Consider the following 16,889-nt stretch of genomic DNA (forward strand, 5'->3'; position numbering starts at 1 on the left):
GCTTGTCGTAAAAGGCGACTAACGGGATCGGGTGGTCAGGCTCGCTGACTTGGTTGATGTATGTCATCGATCCCAATTGCGTGGATAGATGCTCATGATATTAATCACTGGATTGTCTGGTTCAGACTCGACTATTTCCAGACCGTCGTCATATAGCTGGAATATTGCTGAGTGCGGCGTTAAACAACAAAACAACCAACCAACCAACCTACACCCACCGTCGTGATATCTGTAACATCTCACTCACTAACTAGAGGAATTAAATTACCTCTTTCTAAAATAATACATGTAGACATAAACAAAACACACAACACACTCAGCCCATTAAGAAACTGCATTGAGTTGTTATGTCAATAAGCCTACATCCGCAACTTTGGCCTGTACTATATAATGATACGGAAGTTACGTCATTGTCTTTTAATAACTTCACTTTAGGCGTCTTCCTCTGCTATGGCTGCATTTTATTACGGGCATGCTTGATATTTTACCCAACCCAAAGTAAGTACTTATTAACTTTTATACATGTATTTCCATTAATGCCGTTAACTGGCTGGTAAGATACTTGGAACGTGTACGTTTAAGTTGTATCAGCGATCTCTATCGCGTGATGTATAGTTATACACAGGGATCACCTCACGTCTACAAGGAAGTTACATAACAGTTCAAAGATTTCAAGATTCGGTATGTTGTTACAACTCATTCATTACTTTTTCTAATGTTAATTTTGAATTTTGAAATGTTTATAGAACCTGCATGTAACATTTTGTGTATTTTGACAAAAAACAATCGAACATTTTCGGATGGAAAATTACGTGGAGTCATGCCTTAAAATAACTGGGGAAAACCAGACCGAAAATAGATTTTTCCAAAAATACATGTGCATGACGTGTCGTCTTATTATATAACATTATAGTGATTGAGAACGTATTAGATACATATTTTAGAAACGTGCACATTACTAGTAAATGCTTTTTACATGACTGTTTTGTGTATTCGTTAAATCATCATATTGACTTCAAGAGTTGTAACATTGTCGCTACTGTATTGGTACATTGTCGAGTTTGTTGTTTAACGCCGCACTCAGCAATATTCCAGCTATATGACGGCAGTCTGTAAATAATCGAATCTGGACCAGACAATCCAGTGATTGACATCATGAGCATCAAGCTACGCAATTTGGATACGATAACATGCGATCACCCGATCCCGTTAGTAGCCTCTTACGACAAGCATAGTCGCCTTTTGCGGCAAGCATGGATTGCTGAAGGTCTATTCTACCCCGGATCTTCACGGGTCACATTGTCGAGTACATGCTGCAATTACAAGTAATTTTACACAATGATATATACCATAATAAATGGATATATAACTTCTTTTGAGTAGTATATTATGCACTCAATAATCTGTGGTATAAGTGGCACTTTTTATCCCACATCCTTGCCATGGTATATTGTATTTTAAGGCCGATACCCCCCTTATAACTGCAGGTGTTTGTGTATAACCCACCTACGTTTTTCTCATGTTATAATGGGGGCGGTGGGGTAGCCTAGCGGTTAAAGCGTTCGCTCGTCACGCCAAATACCCGAGTTCGATTCCCCACATGGGTACAATGTGTGAAGCCAATTTCTGGTGTCCTCCGCCGTGATATTGCTGGAATATTGCTAAAAGCGGCGTAAGAGGAACGAGACAAGAACATATCTTTCACGTTGCCAAAACCTGCGAAAGTAATTTATTAAAGCGTCGTTTAACTTTGTATAAATGGTTTTTAAATGTGTATTTTAATTCCTGTTTACTGTTTATACATGGTCTTAACTATATGTATATAGTCTCTCATAAGTCGCTGGGCGATTGGTCATGGTTTTATTTTTCAGGTGTTTTATACTATGTTTTAACAAATAAACAATTCTGTCTGTTTGTCTTTATCTGAGGCTTGTCAGACCGCCTGCGTGGGCTAGTGGTATAGCGCCCTCCCAGAGAGTAGAAGGTCCGGGGTTCGATCACCGGCCCCGTGATACCAAAGGACGTTAAAAGATTGCATTTGTCCCTCTGCCTGGCGCTCCACATTAAGCGGCTTATACAAGGACGGGTCGGCTCGGAGTCAGTATACTGTGTCTGGGTGGGGTATTCATGTTAAACTGAGACATTGTATCTCAGTGGGCTATCACTATAACCCTGTGTCGGTCACGTGACGTACCATACTCTTGCTGCCAATACCAATGTCAGGTCTCGTGCTCTGGGCCACATTGAATACGTATTAGAGAAAACACGCTCACGAGGTTTTGGTAGACGGAGCATGCCCTGGGGAGAGGGAAAAACCAAGGGGGCGAAGCTCCCGCGGTTTTTCCCGACCCCCAGAGCATGCTCTGTCTACCACAAACCGAGGGAAAGTGTTTTTCCATGCTTGTAAACCGAAAAAAGAAAGTTAAAACAACATTTATCAACATTTTTATGTTTCGAACATACTTTCCATGAACCTTAGGAAACGCGCGTAAAATATCTGTTGTTGGCGTACGGATCTTGAAAAGGACATTTTAAAAACCAGTGAAGCATATCAACACCTCTGTAGCCTCGTGGTACACTCACTGGGCTACAAATATGAAGATTGCGAGTTCGATCCTCGTGAATATAAAGAAAACATTTGACATTTGATTTTACATTTCATTACATGTTACAATCTGAACGGAAGTTATATCAATAAAATACCCAGGACTTTACATAAAATCCCAGGGTTATTACAACGTCCCTGTTGATGAGATTTAACCCGACTGGAAAGTGAAACCTCACAAAAGGTTTTAATGCCTATAGAAAGAAGTCTCTTACTTAATAGCGATCCCAATGAATAGGTTTATAACCTAGGTGCAGCCGACTGCGATTCCCTTCTTACAACCTTGCGACGAATCTGTTCCCTGTACGTCAGGTAATCGTGGCATGAGTGAGTGAGTGAGTTTGGTTTAACGCCGCTTTTAACAGTATTCCAGTTATATCGCAGGGTGTCAGCTTAATGTGTGAGGAAAGCCCGAAGTGATGCAGGTCTCAGACGTTTACCACTTCGTTGAAACCCACGAGCACGGGTATGGTGCTGACAAACCTAGAAACATAATCGGGGCGAACCGTGATTCGAACCCACAATCATAGGTTTCTGGCGTGCCCAAGGGACGCAACTCTGCACAGCGAATCGCGGCGCCTTAGACGACTGGGCCACCCGTGCCCCCAATCGTGGCATGATTTCACAAGTAAACAGTTCTTGGCATCCAAAACCTGTCTCCATCTACACACACACTTTCATTGCCCATTGTGTCACGTCCACAACGTGCATGTGTTTGTTTGTTTGTTTGGTTGGTTGTTGTTTAACGTCACACTCAGCAATGCTAAGGCTCTATGACGGCGGCCTGTAAATAATCGAGGCGGGACCAGACAATCCAGTAATTGACATCATGAGCGTCGACCCACGCAATTGGGATACGATGACATACATCAACCAAGTCAGCGAGCCTGACCACCCGATCCCATTAGTCGCCTCTTACGACAAGCATAGTCACCTTTTACGACAAGCATGGGTTGCTGAAGACCTATTCTACCCCGGATCTTCACGGGTCACGTGCATGTGTCCATGGCAGAATATTACTGTTGCAATATTCACTCACTATTGTTGCGTTTTGGTTATGTATTTGGTAGTTGATGCACTTTGATGATGCATAACATTATTAATTTGGTGCCAAATATCATCATACTCATGTTTCACTTACCATTTATGGGCTAACATCTTTCACTTTAGCGTTTCTATTTTTAAGTAATGTGGTTTTATCAGAGCCTTTCAATATCTGCTTTGAGAACCTTATACAGCATCGATGTGTCAGCTGAACTGAGGAAGATGTCGTCGCACTTGTTGACTTTATTTTACGTGACCTTTTTACTACTTTTCTTCAGATAACAAAATGGCCCTTGACAGCAATGTAACACAGAGTATTCCACAAGAGGATGCTGCCATTTCTAGTCATATTGAGCAGAAGCCCCACCCAATAACATTAAAAAAAGTAGAAGATGAGGACGACGCGGTTATTGTATTTGCACACAAGGACAGCAGTGAGGCTTTGAAAGTTAAAGATGATTTGAGAAGGTTGAAACTGAAAAACGGAGTTTGCCCGAGAATATGCTTATACGATTGCGAAAAATTCAGTTGTTCGCTCATCAAATCGCCAGTTTTACTAGTTAAAAATTGCAAACTTATTTTCTTTCTGTTAAGTAATAACTTCGAACATGACAGAAACTGCGAGTTTGTGCTTGAAGAAATACTGGCAGCAACCAGGTTAGAGAAAGACAATTCAGATCTGAAAAAATACTGCGTGCGCCCACTCCACACTCAACCCAGGGAGGTTCGCAATTATGAAACACCATGTGGGCTTAAGGCAATTCGTTCGTTTGATTTACAAAACGAATATGATCGAGGGAAACTTCTGGATTTGTTTAATTACAACAGGGGTCTCGAAGAAACCTTTCATTGCTCTGTCGAACAAGGAGATCTCGGCAAGGCACCCGAAGAAGACCAAAGCCACTCGGTCCTTGCGGAAACAAGCCTTGTGAACGACTACACCACTATAGGGCCTCAAAGCATGAGTGCACCCCCTAGTGCAATGACATATGGTTCAAAACCACCAAAACAAACGCCAGGCGCTCATACAGACAGAAGGACGTTCAGCAAGGAGACGCCAAATGATAATGATATCAATCAGGGACCCGACAGTATGGAAGCTCTCTATGGCAGCGAATCTTTAAAGAAAGGGATGTACACTGGCATCGGTGAACCTTTAGAACCCCAGGATGGCGTCCCATTTATTGATGACACATGCACCGTAAACGATCCATGCCCCAATCTTTCTTACAGTATGGGTAGTTTGTGTATGGACGGGAAACGGTCAGTGATTCAGAGAAATGGCTATTGTAAATCGCTGGCTCCACTTTTGCGAGAAACGGATTTGGGTAATTCTTTGGAAAGAGATACGCGGGATCCGACTGATGGAGGTGCATCTGGGCCTGACCAGACACATGTGCAGAGTGGATGTCCCTCAGGTGATGCAGCAGATCAGGGCGGAAATAAAACTGACAAAAGTGACACCAATCAGAAAACGTCAGATGGCACAGGCCCCGTAGGATCATTCGTTTGTTCACCATCATCTAATGAGCATCATGTTAATACTTCTAATGCTCCAAAACCAGAAGATGGGGAGAAAGCCGAAACATCGTTCATCGGAGACTCGGAAGACATCAAGCCTCAAAAGACCTCGTCCATCAGTACAAATACCACCGACATGGTGAGGGAGGTACAGCGGAGTGGGACACGTGATCCAAAGATACAGCCGTGCCCACATGTTGGATCTGCATCGACATTCCAAGGAGCAGAATCCTCTCCTAACTTGTCTTCCAGCAAGGATGAGGTACCTCCGACTTACGAAGGAACGGAACGGAAGCTGGGGGTAGTGGGGGCATCTAAAGAATTCCCAATTGACTCCTCTTGTGCATATATAACCGAGGAAGTGGGTGACACTATCACACAGCCAGTGATGAAGACAAGTGGGCCGGGTCATCTTTTGGCTCCATTGTGTTCATCTCCTTCCAGTGAAGATACAGTGTTGTTTGGTAAGTAGCATTGTAATTTCACATGGTCGTGGTTCGAGTCCCATTTCAAGCCGATTGCCGTCAAATATCTGAAATACTGTTCAAAATGGCGTTTAAGCAAAACTCATTCACTCACCATAGTTTAAAATTGTTATTACTTATACGTGTTTTGAAGATGTGACCCCAAAATCCCAGCCAAAATCTCAAAACAGCTTCCTTCCAATCAATTATAACTTTGTCAATGTTTTCTTTGTTCTGTAGTTAATTCGAAATGTTTTCAAATCTTTAGGTAGACTATGGGTTACTGCGTTGGCTTGTCACGCTGAGCATTTTAGTTCGATACGCAACATTGGTACAATTTGTGATTCCAATTGTTGGTATTCATAAGATGTTTTTATGCTGATTTGAATTTTATCTCACCCTTTGTGTCGTCCCCGGATTAACTGATTGATTGATTAATTGATTGATTTCAGGAGGACCTCACAGTACAAAAGGTGACGACCACAAGCCTCCAAAGGCACCTGCTCAAGAAGAACCTAGACGTAAACCACATGAACCACGACCCCAATTGCCACGTGAGTTGTATTTTAACCTTTGTTTTCTTTGTCGTTCAACGCTGCATTCACCATTATTCCGGCTTCATGCACATACGTGAAAATAATCAAGTATGGACCAGACAATCCAGTGATTAATGTTATTGCCAACGACCCAAACCACCTGAGTACCATGTCAAGCAGTCAACCAAGTATGGACCAGACAATCCAGTGATTAATGTTATTGCCAACGACCCAAACCACCTGAGTACCATGTCAAGCAGTCAACCAAGTATGGACCAGACAATCCAGTGATTAATGTTATTACCAACGACCCAAGCCACCAGGGAACATGTCAAGCAGTCAACCAAGTATGGACCAGACAATCCAGTGATTAATGTTATTACCAACGACCCAAGCCACCAGGGAACATGTCAAGCAGTCAACCAAGTTGCCCAACCTGAACACCCGATCCCTTCTGTCGCGACAAGCATGGGTTGTCAGGGACCAATTTTAATCCAGAATCGTTACAGTCAACTGTATATTAAATGAAGTTGTATTTTCAAATAGAACATACACAGTCAAGTTAATTTAGTATGGGCTGAATTGTCAAACAGGTATTTTTGTCTGTTGTTCTCATTGATATCGATCTCATCTCATCAAATTTAAGAAATATTGACAAGATTAAAATCCAATATCACTACTGAACCGAAGACCGGAATATTGCTAAAAGCAGCGTAAAACTATACTCACTCACTCACTCACTCACTAAATAGGCTAGGGCTAATCCATGATATAAGCTATAGGCAAATGTTGGTGTCTTAAATTCAGTCCTTGCTGCAACTGGGAGCCAATGGAGTGATCTCAGAATGGGATTGATATATTTTCTCTTTTGCAGGGGGCACGGGAGGCCCAGTCGTCTAGGGCGCCGCGATACGCTGTGCAGAGTTGCGTCCCTTGGGCACGCCAGAAACCTATGATTGTGGGTTCAAATCACGGTTCGCCCTGATTATGTTTCAAGGTTTGTCAGCACAATACCCGTGCTCGTGGGTTTCACCGAAGTGGTAAACGTCCGAGACCTGCATCACTTCGGGCTTTCCTCCCACATTAAGCTGACACGCTGTGATATGACTGGAATACTGTTAAAAGCAGCGTTAAACACAACTCACTCACTCACTCACTCACTCACTCTCTTTTTGCAGACACGTTAAGCTCTGGGTAGAGAATAGGTCTTCAGTAACCAATACTTGCTATAAGAGGCGACTATGCTTAGGAGATATACATACAGTAAAATACGGTTTTAACGGCTATAACTATCTTAAAATATTAAATTTAGCGTGGTTAAATCTACAGGTAACCTAGCTCTACATTAAAAAAACACAATATGTTTATCTCCATTTTACTACCATGACTAAACAAAACACGAAACTCTTTGGCAAATATACTGAGTGAAGCGGCATGGGTTGAGTCCAGTGTTTTGAGGGGGTTATCGATCTGAATTACAAAATCACCGAACAAAATATGAGGTTTCAAATATTAAATTTAGCGCGGTTAAATCTATAGGTAACCTAGCTCTACATTGAAAACACAGCATGTATATCTCCATTCTACCGTGACTAAATAAAACGCGAACTCTTTGGTGTTATCAACTATACTGAGTGAAGCAGCATGGGTTGAGTCCAGTGTTTTGAGGGGGTTATCGATCTCAAATTACGGAATCACCGAACAAAATATGGCGCTGTATATACTCCAGCAGTTTGTTTACACCATAATACTTCACTCGAACATATGACAGTCATTGAAAGCATATAAGCATGGCAACTTTGTAAGCTAACATGAGGTGGGCATCCCTAAAGATAACTTAGCAAGCTTTCCAAGGCTTTCGTTCTACATCACAGGTCACCTTTATGACGTCATATCGCTCATTGTGATGCAAAAGATATGACGTCACAGTCATATATAGATAAGGGCCAAAATTCTAAGCTGTATGGTGTTTTCTGCACAAAATGTATTGCCACACATCCTTTGAATATTGTAGTAACCGCAACTGTGCATTTTGTAATCACCCGTGAAGATTCCGGAGTAGAATAGGTATTCAGCAACCCATGCATGCCGTAAAAGGTGACTGCTTGTCGTAAAAGGCGACTAACGGGATCGGGTGGTCAGGCTCGCTGACTTGGTTGATGCATGTCATCGATCCCAATTGCGTGGATCGATGCTCATGATATTAATCACTGGATTGTCTGGTCCAGACTAGATTTATTTACAGACCGCCGTCATATAGCTGGAATATTGCTGAGTGCGGCGTTAAACAACAAACCAACCAACCAACGTTTTGTAATCTGTAATTGTAGATATAATTATTTAAATATGCCTACCGACAATGACTGAAAATAGTACTATTCTATGAATATTAGTTCTGCGGCTGACATGGTTGATGCATGCCATTATATCGCAGTTGCGTAGATCAATGCTCATAGTCCATACTCGATTATTTACAGAATATTGCTGAGTGCAGCGGAAAAAAACAAACATATCAATGGTGTCACTTTTATTTACTTGAGCGTTTCAATCAAATATGGCAGCTACAAGAACTATGTTCTCAACAGAAACCGCTGGATCGTCTATCAACTAACTTAAAAGAACTATAGAAAATGACACAAATATGTTTTGTACCACAATACACCATTCTGTTATTTCTGAATAAGTTGAACTGTTGTCTGTTTGAATTTGAATTATGACGGCATTGATGACTGATGAGGAACACTAAGGATCTTCCCAAGGCAAAGGCGTTAACCGACTATTCAAGTCCAGTGTCCACCCTTGTCGAACCAGGGTGGAATTATAGAGTTACATGTTGGCTGGACTAACGAGTCTATGCATAGTCCAATCAAAATCGTATAACGAACTAGACATCCGATTCTAGAATAGAACCGAATAGATTTGAACATGCAGATTTCAGTCAGCTGCAGAATTTGCAAAGCATTGGTACCGCCAACTGGGGTTTGACAGATATTTTGCAAATATTTTCATGTTTTTAATCAAGGTGTTCAAGTTATTTGATGAACTTCATTTTACTACAGTATAGATCTTGATTATCAATCAGATCGTCTTGACTGGGCGCCGCCATTTTGTTTGCAGCAAATGCAAGTGATAGGAGAGATGGTATCTGATTGGTCAATAGGAGGGACAGAAGGGACATATCTCATAATAGTCACTGGTGGCGCTATGATCGAGCCTGGAAATACCAGCTTAGTTCGGCAAGGGTGGAAACTGGAGTTTTATAGTCAGTTAACGCCCTTGCCTCGGGAAGATGCTAGTGGAGTACATTTCTACAAAATTTAAACTTTGATGTGATCATGAAAATAAGAAATCATAGCTTGAATATTTTGATCTGTGGGATGTTTTTTGTAATATGGCTTTAATGTTTAGATGCTGATGATGTCACAGTATCACAAGATCACATTGTGCAGGCTGCACAATTTGGTGGAACCCATAGCTCAGCAACGTTTGTCTTCATCAATAACAGCTCTCACATTGAACTCAGTGGAGACATTCATCTGGTCAAGTAAGCTCTGTCAACTTCTTGACCTCTAGTGTTGGGAATTGGTTGTAAAAAAACATGATTACCTAAAGCTTCAGTAAAACTAGGCCTTATTTTAACTTGACCACTTTGGTAAAACCCATGATCATGGGTATGGTACTGACAAACCTTAAAACATAATTTACTTAGATTTGAACCCACAATCAAAGGTTTTTGGGATGCCCAAGGGACACAACTCTGCACAGTGAATTGCAGGGGCTTCGATGACTAGGCCACACATTCCCCCTTTTCTCTAAGTAGTGAATATAACTTCTCAGATAACAAAACTGTGTCAGGACTGAGAGAGGGGCAAAACTGTTTTGTGTTCGATTATGAGAATATTATATTTGATTGCTTGGTCGTTTGGACCTTCTGATGAACCAATGCTTGCCATAAGTGGTGAAAATACTGGTCGTAAGGGTTGACTAATGGAATCATTGAAGCTGGGGAAGAATAGGTCTTCAGCAACCCATGCTTGCCGTAAAAGGCGACTATGCTTGTTGTAAGAGGCGACTAAAGGGATTGGGGGCTCAGGCTCGCTGACTTGGTTGATTCATGTCATCGATCCCAATTATGTTGATAGATGCTCATGATGTCAATCACTGGATTATCTGGTCCAGACTTGATTATTTACAGACCGCCGTCATATAGCTTGAATATTACTGATTATGGCATTAAACAAAAACAAACGATTAATCGGAACACCACTATTGACATTGCCTACTGTTCCATGGTTAAAATGCTTATTCCGTTATACTTAAAAATATTTTATCTTGTTTTGATTACTTTTAATTTAGAATTGGCTATATTTGTATTAAAACCCCTGCAACTATGTTGAATGACTGTGTAGTTAGGCTGTATTTTGTAAGTAGTTGTTTCCTACTTTTGTCTTGTACAGTGAAAACACAACTTAAAACCCTTAACTTTAACTTGATATCAACCAAGTCTCCATCTTCGTCTATCAATCATATAGCATTAAACATGACTTGTTTTATTGCATGCATGTTGACAGTTAATGTACGCGGATGCTGTGAACAGTTTGTGAAGAGGCAATTGCAATATAATAAACATCCCACATGAAAATGATTTCGATGAAAAACTAATAATTAATTCATTGAGACCCTGAATAAAATCAGACACAAAAATTAAGTGAAATTAGTGGAATTGTACAGATACTTCCTATGATTATGTCACCAAAGTGGTAAACGTCTGAGACCTGCATTACTTCGGGCTTTCCTCCCATATTAAGCTGACATGGCGCGATATAACTATAATACTGTTAAAAGAGGTGTTAAAACCCAACTTACTTACTCATATTATTAAGGAAATGTTTTTGCCGCTATTGTTCCATACTATCCATATTGATCTATGATGTACCGTATTCGACGTATTAAGCGCCCGGGGCGCTCTCAAAATTGGAAATAGTGGGCTCTTATTAGAATATAATTTTGGTGAGAACAAAAACAGAGTTGAAAAATTGTAAATTTCGTACAGTAGATTATGCTGACAGCCTGAAATGATTCAAAAGAAAAGTATGTACGTATCATACACGAGAGATATATTTTCCAGAATTTAATTGCCCACAATTAAGGGTGCATATAACACACGAGTGTGTATTATACACGAATCAATAAGTCTTGTGTACATTGATCAATCGGAAGGGGTGCTAATTAGCAAATATCGCCATGGGCGCTTATTAGAGCGGGGCTGTTATTACGTCGAATACGGTATGTATATTTAACTGTAACTCCATTTAATTAATATTAAGACTATTTATATCTCTACTATGGCTCATGACATTTCGGCTGGCACTCTCGCCTTGCATTTTCCAATAGAGAGGGAATTATAACTTTCCAACACTTAAGGAAAAGGTTTTTTTTCCATTTTCAACGTACTAAAATGGTTTGTGAATGAGTGTCCAAGTCAGTGTCCAATTTTTTTTTTCTCAGTCCCTAATATTCATACCTCTAACATAAATCTGACTATATATTGATATGAAAGTTCATAATAGTTCATAAAGTTTCAAATAGCTTCTGAAACTGATTTAATAACCTTGCTTGTGTTTTCTAAAACTGTCTTCTTACTTCTTATGCGAACTACATCTACCCTGGGTTCCTGCTCTTATCTGGAACAGCGACTCAGAAATAAAATATCAATTGCAAAAAAAAGTTTGGAAAGCTTATCATTGCATATAACTGTTTTTCTCTTATCATCAGAATATAATTGAAATACAAGTCTTGAAAGGCATTAAGAAGTGATACACATAAGGAAGAAAAATTATGGATGTCAACCTCTTTATTATGGGGAACACAATGTTATATACAATATACTCCGAAATGTTGTGTTCCTCATAATAAAGAAATTGACATACATAAATTCTCAGGGGCGGTCGGGTAGCCTAGTGATTAAAGCATTCGCTCGTCATGCTGAAGACCCGGGTTCGATTCCCGACATGGGTACAATGTGTGAAGCCCATTTCTGGTGTCCCCCACCATGATATTGCTGGAATATTGCTAAAAGCGGCGTAAAACCATACTCACTCACTCACTAAAATAAACAAAATTGCTACATCTGTTATTCAGCAGTTTAGGTCTTGGTAGCGTATTACAAACATGACACATGACAAGGTACTATTGTCTTGTTATTACACCCAGGGCAATAAAACAATGAAAGATTACTACCTGCATTTGAATTAATCCTTTCTTCACTATAGCGTCAATGCAAAGACAGAGTTCAAAGAGGGAAACAACAGTGACAAACCTTCTCATCAGCCAAAGAAAAAAAAGAAAAAACATGGCAATAAACTCCTGACGTCAGGTTTTGAACAAGCAGGTTCAAGTGGAAGTTCCAAATCTTCAAGCCCCTCTTCCACCCTGAAGATGAGCAGTATTGAGATGCCACCTGGCACTTCCCCTGAAACGGCCTCAGTTGATGAGGTGACCCAGGGATCAGAGCTTGTGGAATCTAAAGGGGATACTGAAGAACCTTTGCCATGCCAGAGAGATGTGATGGAAGGAGAAGAAGATGCTGGTGAACCCTCCTCAGCTGTGGACACTATGGAGATGAAGAAAGAGGACAAGAATTCAGGTATGATTGCCCAGTTATTCGTGTATATTGTTTTGTTTGTTTGTTGTTTAACACCGCACTCAGCAATATTCCAGCTATATGACGGCGGTCTGTAAATAATCGAGTCTGGACCAGACAATCCAGTGATTGACATCATGAGCATCGATCCGCGCAATTGGGATTGATGACATGCATCAACCAAGTCAGCGAGTCTGACCACCCGATCCCGTTAGTCGCCTTTTACGACAAGCATGGGTTGCTGAAGACCTATTCTACCCCGGAATCTTCATATAAGTTGCCGTTATATGGTACAAGTACAAGCTTCAAGCTACGCTGGGCAACAAAACTCATACTTATTTATACAAATTGTGTGAGTGTCGGGTGCTGCTGGTAGAGCGGGACATGCTTATCCTTTCATCAATCACCTGGTGTCATCACTTATTCTCAGTGAACAGTTCATATAATTTCTTTACTATTTTGCCTTTTATGCCCCATGGAACACATTTCAGCAGAAAATCAACATTATTCTCAGGCAATGACGTTTTAAATTTACAGGAGTATCCACTGATTCTGTGATCACCCTCACTGTTATAAAACAAATGTCAGTGTGTGCTGTGGATGTGCATTTTGTACTCCAATTGTCCAATGTATTCTTCATGACACATTAAAACCTAAACAATAGATTTTGCAGAGCAATCCAGGTTAGAGCATACATGACATAGTTGAAATGATATCCTGACTGGCGTAAAATCCTTTCACTCGCTGGGTGATATCATGACTGGTGTAAAACCCTTTCACTCCCTGAGTGATATCATGACTGATGTTAAACCCTTTCACTGAGTGATATCGTGACTGGTGTTAAATCCTTTCACTTGCTGAGTGATATCATGACTGGTGTAAAACCCTTTCACTCACTGAGTGATATCATGACTGGTGTAAAGCCCTTTCATTCATTGGGTGATATCATGACTGGTGTAAAGCCCTTTCACTCACTGAGTGATATCATGACTTGTGTTAAACCCTTTCACTCACTGAGTGATATCATGACTGGTGTAAAGTCCTTTCACTCACTGAGTGATATCATGACTTGTATTAAACCCTTTCACTCACTGAGAGATATCATGACTGGTGTAAAACCCTTTCACTCACTGGGTGATATCATGACTTGTGTAAAACCCTTTCACTCACTGGGTGATATCATGACTTGTGTAAAACCCCTTCACTCACTGGGTGATATCATGACTGGGGTAAAACCCTTTCACTCACTGAGTGATATCTTGACTGGTGTAAAACCCTTTCACTCACTGAGTGATATCATGACTTGTATTAAACCCTTTCACTCACTGAGAGATATCATGACTGGTGTAAAACCCTTTCACTCACTGAGTGATATCATGACTGGTGTAAAACCCAATCACTCACTGGGTGATATCATGACTTGTGTGTAAAACCCTTTCACTCACTGAGTGATATCATGACTTGTATTAAACCCTTTCACTCACTGAGAGATATCATGACTGGTGTAAAACCCTTTCACTCACTGAGTGATATCATGACTGGTGTAAAACCCAATCACTCACTGGGTGATATCATGACTTGTGTGTAAAACCCTTTCACTCACTGAGTGATATCATGACTTGTGTAAAACCCCTTCACTCAGTGAGTGATATCATGACAGGTGTAACGCCATTTTGCTTCTGACTTGGATCTTATCAACATTACAGATTTGTGTTTATCAGAGATTGGTTGTGGAGAAGATTGTGCAGATGACAAGTCAGATTCATCAGAGGTGAGGACCCTTCATTCAGTCTGAGCACCTGTTTCTTGTGGGTGTCATACAGACATTTTGTTTCAGGGTGAAAGTGGAAAGAGGGAGATAATTCTTGAATGATGCAATTTAACGTTCACAGACCACCACACTAAATGGATTTAAAAGATGATACTTGTACCATCTCAGAGGGCAAACACTATAAAACCAGCATTAGTCTGGACTAGTACAAGCATGCACGCTCTCACATGCACTCTGGTATGTACTTTGCTATATACCAGTTAGCGATAACATTTTAGGTTCCTTTTGAAAAGTAACAATTATTCGTTATGTTGGGCCTTTTTCTTTCAGGATGAGATGAAACAGAAATCAAAGAGAAAAAACCCATGCTTCCCATTTTCTTTTAAGAGATGGAGGAGGAAGAAGAAGAAATAGTGCTGAACATTGACCTACATACAGTCAATCGTTTAGATAAGCGTCAATGAAATCCTTTCCAAGTCTAGATTTATGTTCCCCATAGACCAGGCTTCTTGCTGTCTGTCTCTTTGTTTTGTCGGTTCGTAGGGATTCAGGGTAAGAATACAGATCCGAATCAAAATTGGGTTGTCGGGATCACTGACTTTGTTGAGTTCATGTCATATCAAACTTGCTTGGATCGATGCTCATGATGTCAATCACTGGCTTGTCTTGTCTAGAGATTATTTACAAACTGTCACCCTATAGCTGGAATATTGCTGCGTTAAACAACAAACAAGAACATCAGACAGTGGTTGAAGTATTATCCTGCCGAAGGGATGCTGTATGAGATGGGAACTTGGTGTATTCTTCAATTACTGTATTCGACATAATAAGCGCCCAGGGCACTCTCAAAATTAGAAAAAGGAGTCTCTTATTAGAATAACATTTTAGTGAAAAACAACAGACTTGAAACATCGTAAATTACGTGGTTTATGCAGACAGCCTGAAATGTTTATATATTTTTCCAGAATTGAATTGCCCATAATTAAGGATACATATAACACACTTATTATACAAGAATAAATAAGTCTTGTGTACATTGATCAATCGGAAGGGGTGCTAATTGGGATTGTTCACTAGCCAATGTATATATTAGCAAATATCGCTGTGGGAGCTTATTATTACGTCGAATACGGTAAATTCAAAATGAGGGGACACAGGTTCTCTGATCATCTAAGGTGCCACAATTCACTGAGCAGTAATGCATCTCTGAGGCAAGCCAGAATTTTATTGTCATTGGTTTGAATCTCATATTATCCCTGTTTTCTTGTTTCCTTGTTTGTCAGCACCATGGGTTTCACAAAGCGATAAATGTCTATAACTGCTTAATCACTTGAGTTATCATCCCACGAAGGTCAACTGCTGTATTATAACTGAAGTACTGCTCTACATCCTTAATCCCAACTCACTCATGAAGAAACAAACTCATTTAGAATATTTTGCAGTTGTGAAATGGATTCAAGTGACTAGGGGTGTCACCGAAATAACATGATATATAGAGGTTATCACGCGAGTGTGTTTGGGGATGGTAAATATCCTGCATTAGGAATAAACATTGTATTTAGAGAGCCTTGGCGAGCTAAATACATAGTGTTTATTCCTAATACAGGATATTTACCATCCCCAAACACACAAGCGTGATAACCTCTTTATCATATTATGTCATTCTTAAAATCTGTACTTCAAAAGCGCTTTCACTCTCTCACAAACATTACGGAAACATTGCGAGTTTTCCTGGAATGCGCGCATTAATATCTATTACGTCACAGGGTAAGTGATGTGTCAGTCGGACAGTGACAGTAGCCAATATAGTTCCAACTGAAATCTATTTCTTATACAGTGGCGAAGCAACATAAACGCAAAACAACAATTGTTTTTAATTGCCTTTCGCGGCAATCCATCGGTCTGTCTGCTAGAGTAACTGCCCTTTGTCAAAGGGAAGCTACTCTAACCCTAGTCTATGCGACGTCACGGCCAGGTCAGACGTTGTTGACAGTCGGTCTGTCCTGTCATAACTTTAAGAAGTGTAGTCAGATGTACACACAGCGACAAAACGAAACAAGGTAACAATTCAAACATATTTCGACCAAATCCAACTATTTCAATTTGTGGAGAAGGTTTCAAGCCGCAGAGGTCTACAAGCATAGATATGGCTACTGATCCCGCTTGTCTAGGCCTAGTGCCCTCGCAAATGTTTCTAAAGTTGTATCTCCAAAGTTGCCAAAACTTATGAAATGCCTTAGCTACGTCACAGTGAGACACTGATTTTCAGTATATTAGACTGTTCTTTGATAATGATTGCAATTAG

The 16,889-nt window shown here is 40.4% G+C and overlaps 1 protein-coding gene across 1 annotated transcript; it reads left to right on the forward strand.

Annotated features, from left to right (window-relative positions):
- The first annotated feature begins 442 nt into the window (after nucleotides 1-442).
- Nucleotides 443-15,291, forward strand: LOC139445428 (dentin sialophosphoprotein-like). Its single transcript, XM_071226573.1, has 7 exons — nucleotides 443-498; nucleotides 3,928-5,634; nucleotides 6,087-6,188; nucleotides 9,579-9,714; nucleotides 12,443-12,816; nucleotides 14,520-14,584; nucleotides 14,915-15,291. Exons 2-7 carry the CDS (start codon nucleotides 3,936-3,938, stop codon nucleotides 14,996-14,998), a joined length of 2,460 nt encoding a protein of 819 aa, XP_071082674.1. The 5' UTR covers nucleotides 443-498; nucleotides 3,928-3,935; the 3' UTR covers nucleotides 14,999-15,291.
- Nucleotides 15,292-16,889: the final 1,598 nt, after the last annotated feature.

The sequence above is a fragment of the Haliotis cracherodii genome, unplaced genomic scaffold (assembly GCF_022045235.1).
Source record: "Haliotis cracherodii isolate W230 unplaced genomic scaffold, xgHalCrac1.p SCAF_6, whole genome shotgun sequence".
Taxonomy (NCBI): domain Eukaryota; kingdom Metazoa; phylum Mollusca; class Gastropoda; order Lepetellida; family Haliotidae; genus Haliotis; species Haliotis cracherodii.